Genomic DNA, 21,336 nt, shown 5'->3' on the forward strand with positions numbered 1-21,336 from the left:
GGTGGCGTTTTTGTTTTAATTCATCTAAACTGGTTACAAAACCACACTCCCACGAATACATAAATAATGGATGGGGGGGTGGCAGCGTTTTAAAGAAATTCCCGCAGGGCTTGGCAAGCAAGCATTTCTGCTGTATCATATTTAACTGTTTGCAAACTTCTGCTGGAAAGATGCGCAGAGGCTGCAAAGACTCCATTGCCTTCCCCGCCTGAGACCTGGTGAGACTTGCTGGGGCGGAGGGGTGGGTAGGGTTAAAAGGAGAGAGAAGTTGTCAGCTATCCGGGGCCGGGAAGATGGAGAGGGGAGTGGAAAATGTAAGACTGCAAAGCCCGGCTTCCTACGAGCTCAGAATCCACCCCCTCCCCACCCTACGGTCTGGGCCAAGGCTCCGGCCACCAGCGAGGCCCCTTTAAGAACCAGCGCGCGCCCCCGCCCCGCGTGCGCTCACTTTCCCTAGCAACGGCCCCGGGGGAGGGGGAGGTCCTAGCAACGGCGCGCTCGCCCGCAGGGTCACGTGACGGTCCACAGCTGGAGCGAGAACGCGCGCTCTGCCGCGCGTCCGCCCGTCGGGGCTTGAGCGCTGCGGCGCGTGCGCGAGCGGTGCAGCACCGGCCGCGGGAGCAGGCAGGGAGTATTATGGGCTGTGGGTGCCGCTGAGCAAGATGGAGCTGTCTGCAGTGGGCGAGCGGGTCTTCGCGGCTGAATCCATCATCAAACGGCGAATCCGAAAGGTGAGCGGCCTCCCGGGCCGGGACGCCTTGTCCGGCAGCTATTGGCCGGGTCCGCGGACCATCCCAGTGAAGCGGTCCCGCTAACCCCGGGTATCTTGCCACCCCCGCGCCGCCGCCTCCTCGCGTCCCCGCATCTTCCCCACCCCCACTCTCCCGTTTTTCTCTTCTCTGTTTTTCAGGGACGCATCGAGTACCTGGTGAAATGGAAGGGGTGGGCCATCAAGTGAGTGTCTCAGAGCCCAGGAACGAGGGGGGAGGGGACTCAGCGGACACCGGGCCTTTTTTTCTTGGAGGGGGGAGCGGGGGGGGGTTCACGTTTGCTCCCTTGCATGTGCCTCTGCCTCTCTGGTTTTCATTTTTATTTTCTGCATGTGTATCTCGGCAGGTACAGCACTTGGGAGCCCGAGGAGAACATCCTGGACTCGAGGCTCATTGCAGCCTTCGAGCAGAAGTGAGTTTGGGAAGCTGGCAGGGGTGGTGGGGCCGAGGCTCGGCTGGGGCGCCGCGCGGGGAAACGGGGAAGCCGGGGAGGGCAGCACGGAGTGGGGCCCGGGAAGGGGCTCTTTGTAACCTTTTGCATTTCTCCTCTGCAGGGAGAGGGAGCGGGAGCTGTATGGGCCCAAGAAGAGGGGACCCAAACCCAAAACTTTCCTCCTGAAGGTAACCTGGCCCAGCCCCAGCAGCCCCCTCTCGGGCCCCTAGCCCCGGCACAGCTCGGGGCCTTCTAGGGAGGGACAGATCGGCGGCTGCCCAGGCGGGCGGGCCTTTCCAGACGGGCCCCAGCTGGGCAGGGGCTGGTGGTGAGCCCACTAGGAGCCCTTGGCAGCCACCCCGGCTGCCTCCAGCTTCAGCAAGAGGGTTCCGGGAGTCGGGGACCAGGACGGGGATAATCCTCACTGGCAAACCAGGGTTTGGGGAGACCATTAGGGCTCCAGAAAGGGGATGGATGAAGCAGGTGGGGGCTGCACCTAGGCGGTGGCAGGGAGGTTGCTTCTGTACCTGAGAGCCCTAGTCTCTCCCAGCCTTGAGCTGTCTACCCGTGGGCTCTGCCTGGATTAAGGGAGAGTGAATGTGGTCTCCCTTGTGGCAGGGAACAGGGAGAGGCATTTGGGGGCCACCTGCCTCCCTGTCCGCAGCTTCCTTCTCTCTCTCTTAGGATTTGTTCTGCATGCCTTCCCTTCTTACTGGAGAGGGATTCCACTTGAATTGAACCTAAATCATTTCTCTTGGAGCTTTTCACTTAGTCTGGGCCACTGGCTTCAGGACCCTGAGCCTGTTTCCCCCTACCTCTGGCTGTCTCCAGAGCCTGTAATGAGGATGGAGAGAGGGGGAGCAAAACCATAGCACATTAGCCTTGGCAAGGGAGGGAGACCCAGCTCCTGAGGAAGCCATCTTAGTTTTGGGCAGGTTTGTTTTATTTTGTTTTTTCGCTGAGAAACGGAACGGAGTCTGGAGAAGGGAGGGCAAGATCGCCGAGACGGCAGGCAGGCTGCAGGAGAACCTCCCTGGGCGACTGCAATCTCCCCATTAGCATTAAGATTGTCTTAGGGCCCTTCCCACCCTGACAGCTTGTGACTTTGTGGCAGTTGGTACAGGAAGGGCAGTGAGGACTCTGCAGGGAAGAGACTGTGCAGAAGGCAGAAGCTCAGAATCACCAATTTCTCCAAAAGGCTCAAAGCCCAAAGAGAGTGAGGTGGGCCTCTCCAGTCCCACCTCCCCACCCAGAAGGACCGTGTATGTGTGTAAGGGTTTGCTTTGGACTTTAAGCAGAAGTGAAAGAAATTTGGGGTTCCAGAATTACATATTTCTGTGACCCCTGACCCCCATCTGCACACATTTTAGGGGATCCATGAAGTAGCCTTAACCCTTGATGATGCTTTGGCGGGATTAGGCGGATCGGCTGGAGGGCTGGTGGGCTGTGACAGTCTCTCCGCGCTGCTGGAGCGCCCTCTAGCGGTGAAGCGAGTAATGACTGTGAGCATTGATTTCACGAAGTGCCTTTTTTTTTTTTTTAATGCTTCTAGTTCCTGTGTCTATGAGGCCTAAACACAGAGCTGAGCCCCCACATGGATTATCTCTTGTAATCCCCTCAACAACCCTATGAAGGGGGGGGTACTATCCCCATTTCACAGAGGAGAAAATCAAGTCCCAGAGAGAGGAATTGATGTACCTCGAGTCCCACCACCCAACTTCATGGCTTCATCCCGTCCTTTTCACCCTGTCCCTCAGACCATACCCATCGGGTTCAGAGGCAAGGTGGGCAGACACACACAGGAGACCTCGGAGGGACCGGGGATGGAGGCGGATGAGAGGGCTTTGAGGGGGGGGGGGGGGGGAATCAGGTTGCTCTGTGAGCTCCTGAGAGGCGGTGTGCACGGCAAGCCAGCGGCCCTCGACTGGCACTTCACGCTGGGGGCTGTTCTGAAGGGAGCAGGAGCCCAGGAAGTCGGTCGCATCCCCATTGACAGACAGGGAAACGGAGGCCGCAGGGGCGCGGTGATTCACCCGCAGTCACAGAGTTTCAGCAGCAGAGCCCGGGCCTCCCAACCCCCGTGCTGTGTGCACGGCCGCACCTGTCACCGTCAGAGCACCGTGGGCACGCTGGCTGTGGGCGGCAGGCCCAGGCCTACCTTCAGAACCAGTCAGGAGGAGGGTTAAACCAGCCTCTTTTTAAAAAATAAATTGTACAGGGTGGGACAAAAGTAGGTTTACAGTTGTTCGTAGGGAAAAATAATACAAGAATTAATAAGCCACAAGACAGGAACAAACTCTGTTTCACAGACTCACAACTGTAAACCTACTTTTGCCCTACCCTGTATGTAGAAATTTATAAAGGAAGACAGGTTTCACAGAAGTTAGGAAAGCGTATCTTAGAAAAAGCTTATTGCTCATAAGCCCCGCCCCCCGCACCATGGACAGATCTGGTGTTTATTGAGTACTTGCTGCCTCCCAGGCATGGTGTGTAGCAGGCATGGTGGTCCCGGGGGCCCCTGTGGTGGGTCCTGCTGTGGTCGCACAGCATGGGCAAGAGGCGCAGGAGACCCACTGACCTGGGGTTTCATCCTGGATCTGATGTTTGCCCACGCTCCTGGTCCCATCCCCAGGGGCTGTCCATCACTGCTGAACTCTGGCAGGACAATTACGGAGGTCCACAGACCCAGGCAATATACAGACGGAGTAAATGCTGACGCTGCTGGGGGGATCAGAAAGAACAGGATCCCCTAAGCTCCGGCAGGGTTGATCCTGCTACAGGCCCTGCTTGCCATGCCAGGGAAGGTCTGGTGGCTTTCTCCTGCCTTTGGGAAGAGGTATAAGGGAGCCAGTACCTGGCTGTGCTGGCTGGGAGCAAGAGGGGCTGGTAACCCCGGGCAGGAGCAGCCTGGGCACTGTGTGCTGCCACCTAGTGGCTGAAGGGGTTGTTGATCAAGCAGCCCCTTAAGTATGTGGGAGGGCCATGTGTCATTCAAGTGTTCTTCTCCCACATTCTAAATTAAGTCATCCTTGCTGACTCAGGAAGTAAGTCAGCAAACATATCTTCTGGGGGCTGTGGTCAAATTCAGCCTCATCTTACCTGAGGGGCATAGAGGCTACCTCCCAAGTACTGCTTAGGCGCCCCAGTGCCACTGTGGGGTAAGGCGAAGAGACCCCAAACCACATGTCCCACTCGGAGCTCACAGACTAGGGGAAAGTGTCCCTTTCTCGGCCACCACCATCTTCCCCCTGGATGGAAGCAGTCACCCCCTAACGGGTCCCCTGTCACACCAGGCGCCGAGGTATCTGTAGAGTACGGACCAACCTCCCACCTCCACCTGCTCTCCAGCCCTTGCATTCCGTCCCTTGGCCGCGTGGCGTCCTCTCACCGCCAGGCGCTCAGCCTCCACCGTTGATCTCAGCAGTGCCCCCTCAGGCCACCTGGGCTTCTGCAGCCACCCGGGGCGCGGTCGCACTCTGGAACGACCTGGGCCCTGCTACTCCGGCTTCATCCTCCAGGATCTGCGCCCCTAGCTGTGCCGCTCGGGCCCCACGCTTCCTTTATTGCATCGAGTCCCCCCGCATCCTAACTGCCTGTTACTTGCCTTCCCCCAGGAGCGCGGCCCCCTAGGTAGGGGCTGTGTGTTCATAGTTGTGGCCCCAAGCAGCCGGCAGGCCCTCGCTAGCACTTCCCAGTGAACGGAGGATACGGAGACCCTGGAGTGCGGTCGATGTGGCCTTGTGCACCTGGGGCCTCTGAGGGCTCCGCCACACCCCGAGTGTTCCCCGATGCAGCAGCTGAGATGCTGCAGAGCCTTGGGGCTTTGCAGATTTCACACCTGGGTGTGCAGGTGGCTCAGGCACCTGGGATGGTGTCTGGCTGCCCACAGGACTCTGCTGAGCTGTCCTGCCCCCACTGTTTTAGTGGAGAAAGTATGAAGTGGTCTGTCCCAAAGACGGTGAGCATCTGAGAGGCCAATCCACGCTGGAGATGCAGCCAGTCCAAAGGTGGAGAGAGACCACAGAGTTTGGGGGCCTACAAGTATGTCACTAGGGCTGTGGTGTGGGGTGCAGCAGAGAGGAGGCTCCCTCTCCTTTCTGTCCCCGGGGATTGGTCCATGAAGGAGTGCCAGGCCGGGCTGGGCTCCTTCACAGAGCAGGATTGGGCAGGGGCCTCTGAGCAAAGCCCCTGTCCCTGTACAGTGTCCCAGCTGTTGACACTCCCATATCAGCGAGGGTAGCCACCGGCCAGTCCGCCTCCGTGGCCCACAGCTGAGCGGTCTCGTTTCCCTCTGACCTCTTGCACTGTCTGAATCCCTTTCCTTTTCTCGCTAAGGTGGGTCAAGAGCAGCGCTGGTTCTCCCAGGTGCGCTCAGGGTGGTTTAATGAGAGCATTTGTGTGAGTGACTGGCGCGGGGACGTCCAGAAGCGGGCAGTGGGAAGCCGAGCTCCCACCGACCCCTCCCTGTCCCCTACAGGCGCGGGCCCAGGCCGAGGCCCTCCGCATCAGTGACATGCATTTCTCCGTCAAGCCGAGCGCCAGCGCCTCCTCGCCCAAGCTGCACTCCAGCGCAGCCGTGCACAGGCTCAAGAAAGACATCAGGCGCTGCCACCGCATGTCCCGCCGCCCCCTGCCCCGCCCAGACCCCCAGGGGGGCAGCCCTGGCCTGCGCCCGCCCATCTCGCCTTTCTCGGAGACCGTGCGCATCATAAACCGCAAGGTAAAGCCTCGGGAGCCCAAGCGGAACCGCATCATCCTGAACCTGAAGGTCATCGACAAGGGCACCGGTGGAGGGGGCACTGGGCAGGGGGCTGGAAACCTTGCGCGCCCCAAAGTCCCCTCTCGGAACCGTGTCATCGGCAAGAGCAAGAAGTTCAGCGAGAGCATCCTGCGCACGCAGATCCGCCATATGAAGTTCGGCGCCTTCGCGCTGTACAACAAGCCCCCTCCGCCCGGCCCTCTGCCGCCCCCGCAAGCCAGCAAGGCCGACGTCGCTGCCTCCGCCGCCCCGGGGCTGCTCCTGCCAGCCCCCGCTGCCCCCTACGACGCCCGCAGCTCCGGCTCCTCCGGCTGCCCCTCGCCAGCACCCCAGTCCTCTGACCCCGACGACTCACCCCCCAAGCTGCTCCCCGAGACCATGAGCCCATCTGGCCCCGACTGGCGAGAGCCCGAGGTGCTCGACCTGTCCATCTCTCCCGAGACGGCAGCCACCAGCAAGCGGGCACCTCCTGACGTCAGCGCGGCCGCCAGCCAGGCACTGGCCACAGCCCCTGAGCCTGTGGGTGCCTCCTCTGAGCCTGAGGCTGGGGACTGGCGCCCAGAGATGTCACCCTGCTCCAATGTGGTCGTCACCGATGTCACCAGCAATCTCCTGACGGTCACTATCAAGGAGTTCTGCAACCCTGAGGATTTCGAGAAGGTGGCTGCTGGGGTAGCAGGTGCTGCAGGTGGGGGTGGCAGCAGTGGGGTGAGCAAGTGAGGGGGCTCCATCACGGAGGGGGCTTTGGGGGGGCCCTCCTGCCCAAAGTCATACTCTTGCTCTCCCCCCCACCCTCAGACACCTCCGCCTGTGCTTTGCTTGTTTCAAATGGCTGGTGTTGACCCCGGGATGGGGCAGGGCAGTTGGAGCCTTCTGAAGCCCAGTGGGGGTCAGTCCTGGACCAGATCAGGGCTGGGGTGGGACCGGGCACTGGAAGGTCCTCCCTCTTGCCATTGGCGCCCTCCCCGCCCATGCACAGTGGGGCCCACCGGGCGGCTCCTGAGGAGTCCCAGCACCCAGGGTTCAGCTGCCCCCGCCGCATCCCACCCCGTCCCCCCAGTTTGCTTCCAGCTCTCCTGCGCAGTGTCTGATTTCTCGGTGCTGACCCGGCGGCCTCGGACCCCTTGGAGGCCCCTCCCAGCGCTCGTGCTGTTCCTTTCCTTCCTCCAGACGCCTGGGCAGGGGGGGTAGGGGGGGCAGGGATGGCGGAGCTCAGACGGAGGTTGGGGCGAGGCCAGCCTCGGCCCCTCCCTGCACATCAGCGAGGGTGGCCGTGCCCAGAGGCAGGGGTCTCCTGCCCACCGTTGGAGGAGACCCAAGGGCCCCCTTAGGCCCCGCCCCACCTCTTCACTAGTTTCCATCCGGAAGGTGGGGGGTGGGCAGGGAGCTGAGCTGGCCGCAGCCTCCCAGCACGAAAGGCCCCTTCAGTCCCCAACCAAAGGTGCTACGAGAACCTGCTGTGGACGCCTCCAGCTGTGCGCGCGTGTCTGCGCCCCGGGCGCGTTCGTGCATGTGTCTTCACGCCTGGGCACTGCGCACCGGGTCCAGGCTTTCCGGCGGCTCCCTTTGGGGTTCTTCAGCACGGGGTCACCGAAGGCCTGGATCCTCCCTTGCCGGCAGCTGGGCCTGTGGAGGCCGCCAGGCCAGTCCTTCCTGCCCGGGTGGGCAGGGGGCATGGTCCCCGTGCCCTTCCCTTCTGGGGCGGTCAGCCTGACTGCCGGGCCTTCGGTGGCCGCACGCGTGGCATGGTGGGGACTGAGGCAGGGAAGGGAGGCCCCCGCCCTGGACTTCCACCTTCCTCCCGTGTGCTTTGGGGGAAGGAGGAGGCCTGGAAGTGGTCTCGAGGGTCTCTGGCTTCTCTCCAGCCCTCTCTTTTGCTTCTGACCCTGAGGCTCTCTCACAGCCCAGCCTGTTCGAGGCGGTGGGAGGCCTCCGGGGCCCTGGGCAGCTTTTCTCCCTCTGCTGCCAGGGAGCAGAGGCCTCCGTGCCAGTGGCAGAAACCAAAGCCCCAGGTGGAGCCCGGGCCCCGGGAGGCCAGGCGGGCCGGGGCGGGGGCCTGCTGCGCGACAGCCTTGCGTGGCGTGCCCTGCCCGCAGCTCAGCGTGGCTCCCTGGGGTGTGCGCTGAGTGACGGGTCTCAGCCGGGAAGTGGGAAGCGTGGTGGCAGGAGGCAGGAGATGACAGAAAGGGAATCCGATTGGGGAGCAGACTCCTCCTTCCTGAGTGTGGGAGGGCCCCTCCTGAGAGGCCTCCCCACCAGGGCTTCCGCCCAGCCCCACCCCCCCACCCCTAGGTGTGGAATGAGGGCCCTCACAGGGTTTTGGGGGGCTGGCACTCCCGGACCCCTCTGCACCTGCCCTTTGTGTTGGCTCTGTGGCCGTCCAAGTGCCAATTGGCTTCCCCCCAAATAAGGGCTGGTGTTTCTCCTCTGTCCTCAGAGGCGATTTCCCCCGACCCCTCACCCCAGGGGCGTGGCCGCCTGGGTGCCAGTTACAGGTGTTTCCAGAGACCATAGAAATGTGTTTTCCTGAGAGTCCGTGTCATTCGTGACTTTTTTTGTAAAGAAGTTGTGTTTTCAGAGGTGATTTTATGACAGGAAAGTGAAAGACTTAGTTTTGCAAAAAACAAAAAAAAAAAGAGGAAAAAAAAGAAATAGAAAAAAATATTGTGGGATTCCTATGGGGTTTGGGGGGGCGGGGAGAAAGCTATTTAAAAGAGAAACTAGTGACGCAGTGATTGCACAGGTGAGGTGGCAGTGTCGGGGACAGGAGCGGGGGCCCGGGCCCCGCCGGCGCGTCCCCAGGGCTGTGGCCGACCGCCTTGCTTCCGTGGTTCGAGGCAGCATGAGCCCTCCCGTCCTGGGCCCGGACTCCACACCTGTCCTCCCTCCAAGGAAAGGATGCCCACTGGTCCAGGGGGGCTAGCCAGAAGCTGCAGGGACCAAGCCACTGGAGCTGATATTTGGGGAGGTGGGGGTCAGCAGGGGTCCCCCCCCCCCATCGCCAGATGGGTCGTGGGTAACTCTCTGCAGGAAGGCTGGAGAGTAGGTGCAGTTGCTCCGTTCCTTTGCCAGCTTGTCGGGCCACCTGGTCCCCACCACCACCACCCCGTGGGGGGTTTCTCCCTCCCCATCACCCCAAAGACCATGATGCCCCTGGGCTTCCCTGGCCGGGTAGTGGATGCAGGCTCCAGGCAGACAGAGCTGTGGACCCCGGGAGACCCTTAGGTGGTGACCCTGTGGACTGAGGGTAACCGTGGGCAGGAGGGAGTGCCTGCCCCAGGGCCCAGACTTGCAGCCCCGCCCCACCGTGGCACTCTCGGGGACACGCGTGCACTCTGCTCCCACAGGGCCTGAGTGGGCACGGTGTCGCCAGCAAGCAGAGCCCCCCTCACCTCTCTCCAGAGTGGCTTGGAGCAGGGGCCCAGAAGCGCCCCCACACACACACACACACTCTCTTGCACGGATCTGCCTCCCATGGGCCCTTCCCCCTTGCTGCTTTTCCGTTTGCCTAATTACCAAGCAGAAGTTGCCGTCTGGTTTGCTTTATTTTCATGTGTGAAACGCCCCCACAGCCCGATCTCCCCCATGTTAGGCCTTTGGTGGGGGCGTCAGTCACGGCCCCTCATTGCCACGCCTCCTCATCCACACGTCATAGGAAACAGGTGAGGTCCGGTGCCTCTGGTTTGAGATGGGAAGGCGGGCCCTACCCCTGACCCGCCCCCCCGACCCTCGCTTGCCCGTCTGTGAAATGGGTGTATCGGGCAGCAAGGCCTCTTCGTGGAGCACTGCCAGCATCCAGGCAGCCACCGAGGGTCAGCAGTGGTTGAGGTTGCCGCCCTGGGCCTCCAGCCGCCCACCACTCCCACGGCCCCCTCTGGTTCTCACCCTGCAGCAGGGCCAGGGTCCAAATGAGCTCCGTGCTTCTACTCCGGAAAGAGGTGACGATCAAGCACCCAGCCACAGCGTGAGGTGGGCGCTGTGGGAGGGATCACCCACTTACAAGACACAGACACTGGGTCTCAGAGGCAGAGCCGCTCCACGGGGTGAAGAGCCCGCTGCTCTGGCCTTTGGCCTTTTCAAAGCCCCTCTCACCAGTGGGGCCTGGGCCCTGGAGCCACCACTAAGCTGGCAGGCTGCCCCTGAGCCCCCACGGTCCCGGGGGAGGGGTCAGCCCAGGGTAGGAAACTTCGTGGGGAGGGCGGGTGGAGGCTGAGCCACGCCAGCCTTTGGCCTCTGGCGACCACGTGGACGCCCCACCCTCCCCGCCTTGTGGGGTCTGGTTCTCGCTGTTGGTTTTCGTTCGTTTGTTTGTTTTGCACTTCGCCCCACTTCAGACAGTGGAGCCCGGCCCCGTCAGCTCCACGGGCGCCCATGCACTAGCCCGGGGCGGCCTCTCGGGGGCTTGTGTGGTTTAAGGAATCACTTTTAAAAGGAAAAAAAAAAAAAAAAAGGAAAGTGTTTAAAGGTTTTTGTTTTTTTCTGTCTGCATCTCCTCTCGGATTCAGAAAAGCCCAGAATTACAGCCTCCGGCCCCAGGAGAGGGTCTCCCCGGCCTGACCCCCATCTTGCTGACAGTCACCAAGATGCCACAAGGGGACAGGCTGGGTGGGGACTGAGGACCCCACCTCCCAGGCCCGCAGGATGCCCCCCTCCATCTTGAAGGAGTCAGCACCTCACTCCAACAGTGCGTGAGCGCCTACTGTGTGCAATGCTTCCGCTAGGCAAAGGGGGGCCGGTGGCCCAATGGGGGACCCTTTGCGAGAGGCCGGGGAGGAGGAGCAGGGAGTCCTGGGGTCTGCCCTGCTGTTGGCCAGAGTGGAAATGGAGACGTTTTTGTTGTTGTTGGTTTTAATTTAAAAACACAAAGGCCTAAAGAAATGTATCTTATAATTTTTTTTTTAATTTTTGAAAAGCTCATTTAATGCATTGTGCACGAATGAATTCTATATATATAAAATATACATATATAGCTCTATATTTGGGGAGGGTGCTGTTTCTTTTCTCTCTGTCATTTTAAAAATGAAGTGGCGTTGCCTTCATCTGTGGTCCAACCATCCAGCACCCAGCTGGCTAAACTCTGCCTCCCGTGGTTACGGAGAGGACACTCGTGGAGAGGACACTCGTGGGGTCGGCGGGAGACCGGAGCAGACAGGCCGCCCGGCGTGCCGGGGTGCCCGCCCGCCCGCCCGCCCACCCCTGTCCCCGGGGCTGCGGGTGGAGAAGGTGGCTTGTTTCGGGTGTGGGTTTGGGTTCTGTTCTGGATTCAGCTGTTTCTGGTCTGGGGGAGGGGGGTTCGTGCCGATTCTCTCGTCTTGTACGTTCGTTCCGCTGCTCTTCAATATTGTATCGATGCCAGGAAGGGGGGTGAGAAGCCTCTTTCGCTCCCCAAATAAATTGTCACATTCCGAAGCTAAGGCCCAGCCCCTGGGTTGGGGTGTCTGTCTCGTTTCTGCCGCTGTGACTGGTCTCTGGACAGCATCGGATCTGCCTCTCCTGCAGGGGTCGGGGAGGGGGGGACTGGAGGGTCATGCCCCCCGCCACCGGGGCCGCCCAGCGCTGCGCCGGCCACCCCACTCCCCCTGCGTCACAACCAGTAAGCGGGGGTGAGCGCCCACCCCTGGTGAGACCACGCTGCCAGGGACCTGGACCGCATCTCCTAGCCGGCCCGTGGGAGGGTGGGGCCCCGCCACTGCCTGCCCTCGGCCCCCCCCCCCCGTGGGAATTACATCACCTACGGGGTGGGGCGCCTGTGGGGCTGGATCCCGGACAGGCTTGCTGCCCCTGAGCCTGAGCGAACAGCCCAGAGTGGGGGGCACGCGGTGCGCTGGCCAGCGGGTCCACAGTTTGGCCCAGCACCTGGGTGACGAGGAGCTGCTGCCACGGTTTGGAGCAGCAGCAGCAGCAGCGTGTTCTCCAGGCGCTCAGGGCGTCTCGGGTTACACCCGCAGCCCCGACCCGCCATCCCCCCTGCAGGACGCCCGCCCGGCTCCGGACGCAGCTCCTGGCCAGACGCCTCCTTCCTCTAGGGCCCACGCTGAGCCTCTGGGTGCCCATGCCACCCGTTCGCCAGGCCTCGCTCGGGTGTCACCTTCCTCACCGCCCTCGCCCCTCTTCCTTCTTCCTGGAGCTCCCCACGCCTCCCCTCCCCCCTGGGGTCCAGCTCGCTCGCCTTTGCGAAGCCTCGCTGGGCGGCTGGGCTCCAGCTGGCCGGCACCGCCTCCCGCCTCGGCCACTCCAGTGCGCTCCTCGCCCCTTCAGAGAGCCCGTTGTCCCCAGGTCGTGTCCCAGGCCCGCAGCCTGCAGGGGGGCGCCCCTCCCCTGCTCCGCCCTCACACGTGCTCCCCCACCTCCGTCCCGGGCTGACCTGTGGGCCGGTCCCTCCCTCTCCCTGAGTTGCCCGCAGCACAGGCGGGAGCATGGCCCTGGCCGTGGCTGGTCCTGGATACGGGGCCCGCGGATTCTGGGCAGGCAGATGGGAGGGTGCGCGAGGGGCTGCAGTCCACCCGTGAAGCAGGGCGGGCCCTCCTCCGTGACACCTGCTCCAGGTCACCCTCCTTTGTCTCCGCTCCATCATCGTGCCCAGCGCTGTCCTGTCGTCCACAAACCCCCATTCGGTGCTTACTAACAAACACACGAGCTGCCAGTGCATGGGCCGCGTGCCACTTCACGCTCTCCTTGCCCCCACCAGTGCCCAGTGAGGCCCGCGGTGCTGAGTGACCTTCCTGGGGGAGGGTCGGAGTGGCGCCGCCCGGGGAAGTGGGCGGGGCTTCTCTCCCGGCGCCTCTCTGCCCCGCCCCCAACCCCTATGCTTTCTGGGACTGAGAGCATGCGGGACGCCCTTGTCCGACCACAAGTGTGTCCTGAGATTCCAGTCACTAGGGTCCCTTATCACGAGCCGTCCATTACGTTATCAGTTGCGGGTGAGGGCATGTGACCGTGCCAGCTTCCAGAGGAGGATCCAAGGGTTTGTGATGTGGGCGGGGCGGGATGACACACCCCCCCGGGCTGGGGAGCCACCGGCCCGTCTGAGGTGCGCCCGTGGGTTACACGCAGCTGCCGCTGCTGTCTCTCTGTCCGTCTGCCAGGCGGGGCCTGGCCTGGCCCCGCCCCTTGCCTCGGCCTACTCCTGGGCCTCGCTAGGGTACAGGTCAGCTGTGGGGTGCAGCGCGGGACTGAAGCAGGTAAGGAATGGGGGTCGGCGTGGGGTGAAAGTGACAGTTATGCAAAGTGACTCGGTCATTTAGAAGCTGGAAATTCTGTCCTTGCCAAGGTGTGCCTGAAGTGAGCGGGGAGGCCGGAGTGGCCGCATCAGAATGCGAGACCCCCCAAGCCTGCTTCCCCACCCCCGGCAGAGCCAGTGCGCCCACCCCGCGCCCTCTTTGTTCAGGCCCCTGGCCCGGACAGGCTGAGGGAGCTCCAGGACACCCAGTCACGGCAGCGGGGGCACAAAGGAAGCGAAGGCAGCGGCAGGTGACACCCCTCTCACCACCAGGCGCCCCTGTGCTTGCTCTGAGCACCTGAGAGTCCACGGAGGTCCCAACGGTGCTGACCAGACAGACAGAACCCTGGGAGCTGCAAGAGGCCTGGGCGGAGGCAGCGGAGGCGGCGGAGGCAGCGGAGGCGGCGGAAGCAGCGGAGGCAGCGGAGGCAGCGGGGGTGAAGGGAAATGGCCGGAGTCAGGAGATGCTTAGGAAACCGAGCATTTGGTGCGTGACTCTGAGTGTTTGCGAGAGGGGCCCTTGAAAGGCACCGTGGGGACCCGGTGCAGGCAAAGGAGAGGGTGTCAGCCCCACTCACGGGGTGGGGGGGACACCTGGCCGAGGGGGCAGCTTGCGGGGGGAGATGAGTTCGGTTTGGGGCACCATGGCTGTGAACAGGCAGAGGGTCCAGGAGGGATTTTCACCCTTAGGTTTGAAGCTGGGAGCAAGTTCCTGCCCACACAGAACTTACTGGAAAAATCCACCCCTTTGTTGAAGAGTCTTCGCCGCAGGTGCACCTCAGCCCTGACATGACTGGTCACCAGACATCCTGGAAGGACCACTAGGGTCTTAGGTGCTTAGCTCCAGAGGGCACTGAGGTACCCCCCAGCCCCTGGCCACCCCCACCCTCCCAGTCACACCCTTTTCTGGTGAGGCGGTGAGGCAGCTGGCTGGCGGGCAGTCAACCCCACCCGACCAACCGGGAGGCAGGGCAGCGTGGGGGCCGTGGGCCTCCCAGGGTCGCTCGGAGGCAGAAGGGGTGGACCTCAGGTCTCAGGCATGGTGGATGGCACCTTCTGAAGAGTTCCATGCCACTTAGACACACCAGGTAAAATGTAACAGACCTTCTTTTAAATGCCCAGTGAGCTTCCACAATAGCAAAGAGCTCCCCAGGGACCACACACGAAGGGGGAGCCCACACTGGCGCAGTGGGCAGATGCCGGTCCTCTGGCGAGGCGGGTCTGTGGGCGGCAAGGGGACCAGGGTGCGGACGTGTCAGCCGTTGCCCATCCTGGGAACCACAGGGTTTGGCTTGTGTAGCTCTGTGGGGACAGGAGACAAGGCCTTGGGCCCTCTCCAGAAGGGATTCGGGACCCAGACGCTTTTTTTTTTTTGAGATTTTATTTATTTTTAGAGAGGGAAGGGAGGGAGGAAGAGAGAGAGAGAGAAACATCAATGTGTGGTTGCTGGGGGCTGTGGCCTACAACCCAGGCATGCGCCCTGACTGGGAATCGAACCTGCGACACTTGGTTCGCAGCCCATGCTCAATCCACTGAGCTACGCCAGCCAGGGCTTGGGACCCAGACACTTGAATAAAGGTGGGCCCATATCCTCAATGAAAGACCACACGAGAGAGAAAAATCACCCTTTTGCAAACAACAGGAAGAAGTCATCAAAGAAGTCTCATTTTGCGTGGCTCTCTCGGGAAATGTAAATAAAGTCTCTCTTAGGAAATTGTAACTCTAGACCTCCCCTACCACAGATTTGAGGTTTGAGTTTTCACGCCCCCTGTGGTCTCAGAACCCCCGAGCCTGGAAATGGCGCACAAAGCACCCACGAGGCACCTGTGCCGGTAGCCGATACAAGCTTCTCTGGAGGGACAGGGCCACCGCAAAGGCCGCTCGGGATTCTCGCAGGTGAAACCCTTTGAACACGAGCTCATAACCCGAAGGTACAAAACGTGCAAAGACTCGGGCTGCAAAGACCGACACCTGTGGAATCCCGCCCCTGCCACGTCCTGTTCGAGCGCACGACGGTTTTCAAAATTGCCGTGGACCTCTCGTAGAAGGACATGAAAGCACGTCCCAATAAATGTCAGGAACCTGGCACCACAGATCAGGTCCAATTAAATCAAACACCACAAGCGAAAGGCTTGCTGAAAAACCACCCCTGGCATCCTCAGACGTAGCCCGGGTCTCTCGCTCCTCTCCACCCACTCCCTCCCCGGCCTGTGGCCTGCGGGACCCCCGAGGACACTGGGGCCCCAGGGTGGACGTGAAAACGCTAATAGGCGGCAGACACACAGGAGGGGCGCAGCATGTCCCAGGGGAACTGGATGGGAACAGGTCTCCCTCTGGGCTCGCTGCACAGGGTGTCGCCTTCATTAGAGCAAAAGGCCGGTCCCTTCTGTCTTTTCCAAAGGACGGGCTCAGGGTGTGACAAAGACAGAAGCCTCTGCTGAAATGGCAGCCGCCAGCCATCAGCCTTTATGAGCCAGCGCATCCAGGAGACATCCCTGCAGAGCCCGGGTGGGCCGAGAAAAGTGGGCCGGTGCCGGGAGGCAGGGGTTCTCGGTGCTGCGACAGAGAGACAAGCACCCTGCCAGCCTGGCCCTCCCTGCCTACCTCGCCTAATGGTCTCAAATCCCAGCATGAGCAGCACGCTCTTTTGGGGCAGCTTTGGAGGCCCCCAGCGGTTCCAGGAAGGCTCAGTACTCCCATCTACGTGCAAGGAAATGGGACACACTTTGGAAAAGGTGCCTGTGGACTCCGTCCCCCACGGGGACTCATTAAACTGATCATCATGTCAGCCACTCCCCGGGCAACCTCTGCGGGCCCTCGGGGCTCGGTTTCCATGAGGCAGCATCTAGAAGAGGCCAGCTGCCCTCGTCTCCCCTGACCCCATGCCCGCTTCTCATCCGCCTGCCTGCCCGCCTGCCTGCCTGCCACGGCTCAGATGCCAGAAAGACACCCCTGTCCAGTTCAGGCGGCCAGGCCTGAGGCTGCCCGGCCACTTCCCCTCTCCGGGCCTGGCGCTCCTGTGCAGTGAAGGAGCCCAGCACTCGCTCCTCGGCAGGTGCCTTGGCAGCACCGGAGGTGGTGGCTGTGAAAGGGTTGAAGTTCAAGCTGGATATGGGCAAGAAGAGGCGTCTTCTCGATCTCCGTGTCCAGACCACCCCTCTGGCTTCCAGCCCGGGTGTTCCAGCTGTCTGCTCACCAGCTCTTGGGGCCTTACCCCACGAAACCGCTTGAGGACAGCAGAGAAACCGTGGAGGAGTCCCAGCTCTGCCAGCTGTGTGCTCTCGGGCCAGGCAATCACCCTCTCTGGGCCTCTGGATCCGCTTCTGTAGAGTGGAAGAGAGGGCCTTTCCCAATTACCACCCCCCCCAGCGCAGAATTACTCTCAGGAAGATAACTAGCGTGTACAGAGTGGACTTTACACGGATTAACTCATTAAATCCACACAACTCCGAGAGCACAGCACCCACAACATGGAGATGAGGGACCTGAGACCCGAACTCATGCAGTCAAGTTGCGCACACCCACTAGGCCACCGTCCTCCCTGCAGAGCACGCTGGGCAGGGGACAGTCACTGGAGCTGGACCGCTCGCCTAGGTGGGACCCCGGGCAAGTTGTTTAGCTCTGCTGTGCCTCAGTTTCCCCATCAGTAAAAAGAGGGAGAGACTAACACCCCCTTCCTCACTCAACCCCCTTCAGCAGGATTGCCTGCTGAGTGCCCCACGAGCCGGGCTCTGAGCTGCACACTCGAGTTTTGCTCCGGCGTGAACCCTCCCGTGGGCAGCCAAGGAAGCGAGAGAGGCTGAGTCACTTGCTCCAGGTGGCACTGTTAGCGGGATGCGGTGCTGAGACCCAAACCCAAACCGAAACCCGGACTTCAAAGTCCACGCTTTCAACCACTCTGCTCCACCAGCAGGTGGCGCCCTCAAAGTCCAACTTCAAAACCGACCTGCGGCTGCACAGGGGCACTCCCCGCCGGCTGCCTGACTCACGGGGGCCTGATGGGGCCTGAACCCTGGCCTTGACTTTGACTCATCCTCTCACCCCAGTCACCAGTGTCAGTGACTAACTGACCCCTTAATGGAAATGCCCCTTGGGCCCCTCCTCTCCTCCTCCGCCCAGCTGCCTGTTCCAGTTTAGACCCCCAAAGCTGAAGACATTGTCTCCAAGGACGCCCACCACAAAGAGGAGACTTGTAAAGGGGCTGGACCCGAACTGCTCTGGTCCCGCAGCCTCCGGGGCCATGCGGCGCGGAAGCCAGCCGTGAGGTGGGCGGTGGGAGCTCGGAGACGGAGTGAGCGGTCTTTGGAGACGGCTGGCGTTGCCCCCAGCCTCAGCCCAGAGGACCCGAGAACGTGGCACAGGGAACCTGTCCACCGGAATTTGGGAGGCGAGGCGACTAGGGCCAAAGGGGGGAGGCTGGCTAGAGTTACCTGTTTCCACCAGGCAGGGACCCGGCAGCTGTGGGGACAGCCTGGACTCCCAGCATTCCCGGGCCCCAGCAGGAACCTTGCTGGCGTGGGTGGTTTGAGGTGATTTTGAATCGGGATCGTGCCCCAAGGAGACGGGGGGACAGCAGTCAGGGAAGGTGCATGTGGTCCCATGAGAAGAACCTGTGCTGGGTGGGCCCCGGAAGACAGGCGCCGGAGGGGGGTTGTGCGCACCTGCCGGCCAGGGGCTGCTCCGCCCTGGCGGGAACTGCAGGTGGGAGATCTCTAGTGCAGGGGCAGGAGGGGATCTCTGAGGGACCCACAGAAGTGCCCCTGATGAGAAAGAGCCAGTTTCCAGACTCCCGGCCCCCCGGGAACTTGGGCTCTTCCGAGAACGCCTAAACCAGCCAGGTCGGACTTAACTCACCACCTCACTCCCCTCCCTGCCCCTAGCTCCAACCCGGGAGAGACCAGGGGCACCTAGTGGGGGAGGGCGGGGGGAGAGCGGACCACACTGGGTCTCAGAGACGCCCTCCGAGCCTCCGCCCTCACTACCCAGGCCTTCGTGTTTGCGGAAGACTCGGGCTGGGGGCGAGGAGAAGCTTTCAATAGAGCTGAAGGCTCTGCCACTAGGCCACGAGATTTTAGCATCTAAAAAAATAAGGTCTAAGCACAAGGCCCTCTGCGTGTCCCTGTGCAGCTTCGGCCTCCTACTGGGCGCTCCTTGGCCCCTCCTGCGGCTCCTCCCCTCCCAGCCCAGTCCCCCGCCCCTCGGGCTCAGGGCCTCCGCAACAGCCTTCCCCTCACTGCCCAGGGGACATATCCCAGTGGTCATTGGCTCGACTGTCTGGGTTCGTATTCCAGCTCCTCGACCTGACAGCTGAGTGACCTGAAGCAAGTTGCTTGACCTCTCTGTGCTGCAGCACTGCTCTCTGTGACCCAGGGATGGGGAGACGGCCCCCTAATCCACCGCGGGCCTGTGAGGCTTAGCCTGATTACATAGCACCTAGGAACACGCAACAACCAGTGTTAGCGTTCATCACTCCTTTTTTAAAGATTTTATTTATTTACTTTTAGAGAGGGAAGGGAGGGAGAAAGAGAGAGAGAGAGAGAGAGAGAGAGAGAGAGAGAAATATCAATGTGCAGTTGCTGGGGGCCGTGGCCTGCAACCCAGGCATGTGCCCTGACTGGGAATCGAACCTGCGACACTTTGGTTCGCAGCCCGAGCTCAATCCACTGAGCTACGCCAGCCAGGGCCTCATCACTACTTTTTTAAAGATTTTATTTATTTACTTTTAGAGAGAGGGAAAAGGAAAGAGAAAGTGGAGCAGAGAAACAGCAATGTGTGAGAGATGCATTGGATTAGTTGCCTCTCGCACACCCCCAGCTGGGGACCTGGTCTGCAACCCAGGCATGTGCGCTGACCGGGAAGCAAACTGGTGACCTTCCAATTTGCAGGCTGGCGCTCAATCCACTGAGCCACACCAGCCAGGGGTGGTCATTATTGTGGAATGCCTTTTTGCTGTGTAGTTGGGCAAGTCCCTTCCCCCTCAGCCCCCTGCTTCTCAGTTTCTGTGTCTGAAAAATAAATTGTTGGGGAGGGGGGGTAATAATTTGATGGTGGCTGCAGCTAATGCTGGTGGTAGGCAATCTTCACTGAGAAGAGAGACCCCAGCCCAGGCCCACCTCAAGGTGGTCCATGCGGATGGCTGGCAGCTCAGCGGGCAGCAGCAAGGCGGGGGTCTTGCCAATGGAACAGCCACCCCCCCCCCGCCCCGTCTCACGCATGCCTCTTCTTCCAGCCTCGGAGCCTCCCCAACATGCCCCCCCTTCCCCTAGGGTCCCCTTGGGTACTTGAGCCAGATCAGGAAGTAGCTGGTGTTTGGGAGCATCTGCCACACACCCTTGGTTCCTTGGTGGTCACATAAGAACGGCCACCCAGACGAGGCCCCAGGTGCTGCCCTTTCCTCTGGCCTCACCACGCACCTCTGCCCTGGCCCTGTGTCCACCCTCCCTGGTTCTCCTTCCTGAGGGGACCTTTGCCCTCCCACGGGGACTTGCGTCGCGTCCCAGGCAGCGCAGGGCTGCCGGTGCCCCTGGTGCGGACCGAGGAAGGGAGGCTCGCAGAGCCCTCCAAGTCGGCTCTCCTGCCTCCAGCGCAGCATCTGCGGGTCCTGCGGGCCGTCAGGCAGCCGCCTCTTCGGGAGGAGCTGGAGAAACGCCGTTCCTTAGGCTCCCTCGTGCGTGACGACGCAGGCGCACCCTGAACGCACACCGGGGTGCCGGTGACCCAGATAGGAGGCAGACGCCGTGCCAGGCCTCAAGGAGTTCTCGGACTCGGGGCGGGGCGGGTGCAGGCGTGACTGTGCGGCACGGCGGGTGGCGGAGGGCGGGGCAGGCGCGGGGCTGCAGCGGCCTGTGGGTTAGACAGGCTCCCGGGGTCTAGGAAGGGCCTAGAGAAGGGTGGACTCAGCCCAGGGCAAAGGGAAGGTCCAGGATGAACTTGGCCTCTGTCTCTGGCCGACTCTGAGGGTGAGAACCTGTGGTGTGGGATCGGCGATCGTCTGGGTTCAAATCCCAGGTGCACTCCCGCCGAGCACGGGACCTCGCAAATGACCGCGTCTCTCAGTTTCCGTTTTCTTCCTGCGAGACGGGGATGGTGACAGAGTGGGGCTCCGGGGCGGCCGCAGGGGAGGACCCGGCAGAGGAAGGTGCGGGCGGGAACGACCGCAGGAAGGCAGGCCAGCGCTGCCCTGGGGACGGTCAGACAGGGAGGGCAGCCGGCCCACCCTGACCGCCGCAGGAAGAGCACGTGCTTTGTTAGGTGGCCACTCCTTCCGGTCGTCCTTGGCTGGGCCTGGACTCGGCTACACGCACTTCAGCCAACTCCCAGCCCGCCCCCCGCAAGGAGGACACCCGCTCCCTCCTGGGCGCTCGGCCCCTCCTGAGCTGGGAACAGATGTCCCTGCTTCCTGCCGGAGCCTGGGAGCTGGGCTGGCTCCTTCCGCGGCTTCAGGGAGGCAGAAACCCTGGGTGGAAATCTCTGGGCTTCCCCAGAGCGGGAGGCTCTGTCTCCTCTGGCCTCTGCCCCGCCCCTCCAGCCCGGCTGCTACCCCTGGCATCCGCGGGTCCCTCGCAAAGGTTCCTGGGCCCTCCCTGAGCCCTGCTTCCTTTCGGAAGGCCCCGAGCCGTGCTGTGTGGGCTGGACACGCACCGGAGCCTTGGTCTGGAGGACGCCCTGACTCTGCTGAGAAATGGCGTGGGGCCCCGGCCAGCGTGGCCAGCTGGTTGGGCATCATCCCACAAACAGAAAGGCTGCCGGTTCAAATTCTCCGTCAGGGCACAGGCCTGGATTGTGGGTTCGGTCCCCAGTCAGGGCACGTACAGAAGATAACCAATCAGTGTTTCTCTCTTTTCCTTTTTTATCAAAAAGTTAAAAATTTGGCCCTGGCTGGCATAGCTCAGTGGATTGAGCGTGGGCTGCGAACCAAAATGTCACAGGTCCGATCCCCAGTCAGGGTACATGCCTGGGTCGCAGGCCATGACCCCCAGCAACCGCACATTGATGTTTCTCTCTCTCTCTCTCTGTCTCCCTCCCTTCCCTCTCTAAAAATAAATAAATAAAATCCTTTTAAAAAAAGTTAAAAATTTGAAGAACAAAAAAAGAAAGAAACGGTGTGGGAGGGGACAGCAGAAGGACTGCAGAGCGACTGTGGAGGGAGGCCCTG

The 21,336-nt window shown here is 61.6% G+C and overlaps 2 protein-coding genes across 2 annotated transcripts in view; both read left to right on the forward strand.

Annotated features, from left to right (window-relative positions):
- The first annotated feature begins 557 nt into the window (after positions 1 to 557).
- CBX6 (chromobox 6) lies at positions 558 to 11,376 on the forward strand. The gene is made up of 5 exons (XM_045834735.1): positions 558 to 731; positions 911 to 954; positions 1,117 to 1,182; positions 1,325 to 1,391; positions 5,681 to 11,376. The coding sequence occupies exons 1-5, from the start codon at positions 663 to 665 to the stop codon at positions 6,680 to 6,682; spliced, it is 1,248 nt and encodes a 415-aa protein (XP_045690691.1). The 5' UTR covers positions 558 to 662; the 3' UTR covers positions 6,683 to 11,376.
- Positions 11,377 to 15,649: 4,273 nt separating this feature from the next.
- NPTXR (neuronal pentraxin receptor) overlaps positions 15,650 to 21,336 on the forward strand; it is a 29,214-nt gene continuing 23,527 nt past the window's right edge. The window contains exons 1-3 of the mRNA XM_045834773.1: positions 15,650 to 15,689; positions 16,207 to 16,356; positions 19,682 to 19,848. Coding sequence (XP_045690729.1) covers positions 15,650 to 15,689; positions 16,207 to 16,356; positions 19,682 to 19,848 — 357 coding nt within the window. The remainder of the gene's footprint in view (positions 15,690 to 16,206; positions 16,357 to 19,681; positions 19,849 to 21,336) is intronic.

Source organism: Phyllostomus hastatus, unplaced genomic scaffold (genome assembly GCF_019186645.2).
Source record: "Phyllostomus hastatus isolate PE091 unplaced genomic scaffold, TTU_PhHast_1.1 phas_contig_198, whole genome shotgun sequence".
NCBI lineage: Eukaryota > Metazoa > Chordata > Mammalia > Chiroptera > Phyllostomidae > Phyllostomus > Phyllostomus hastatus.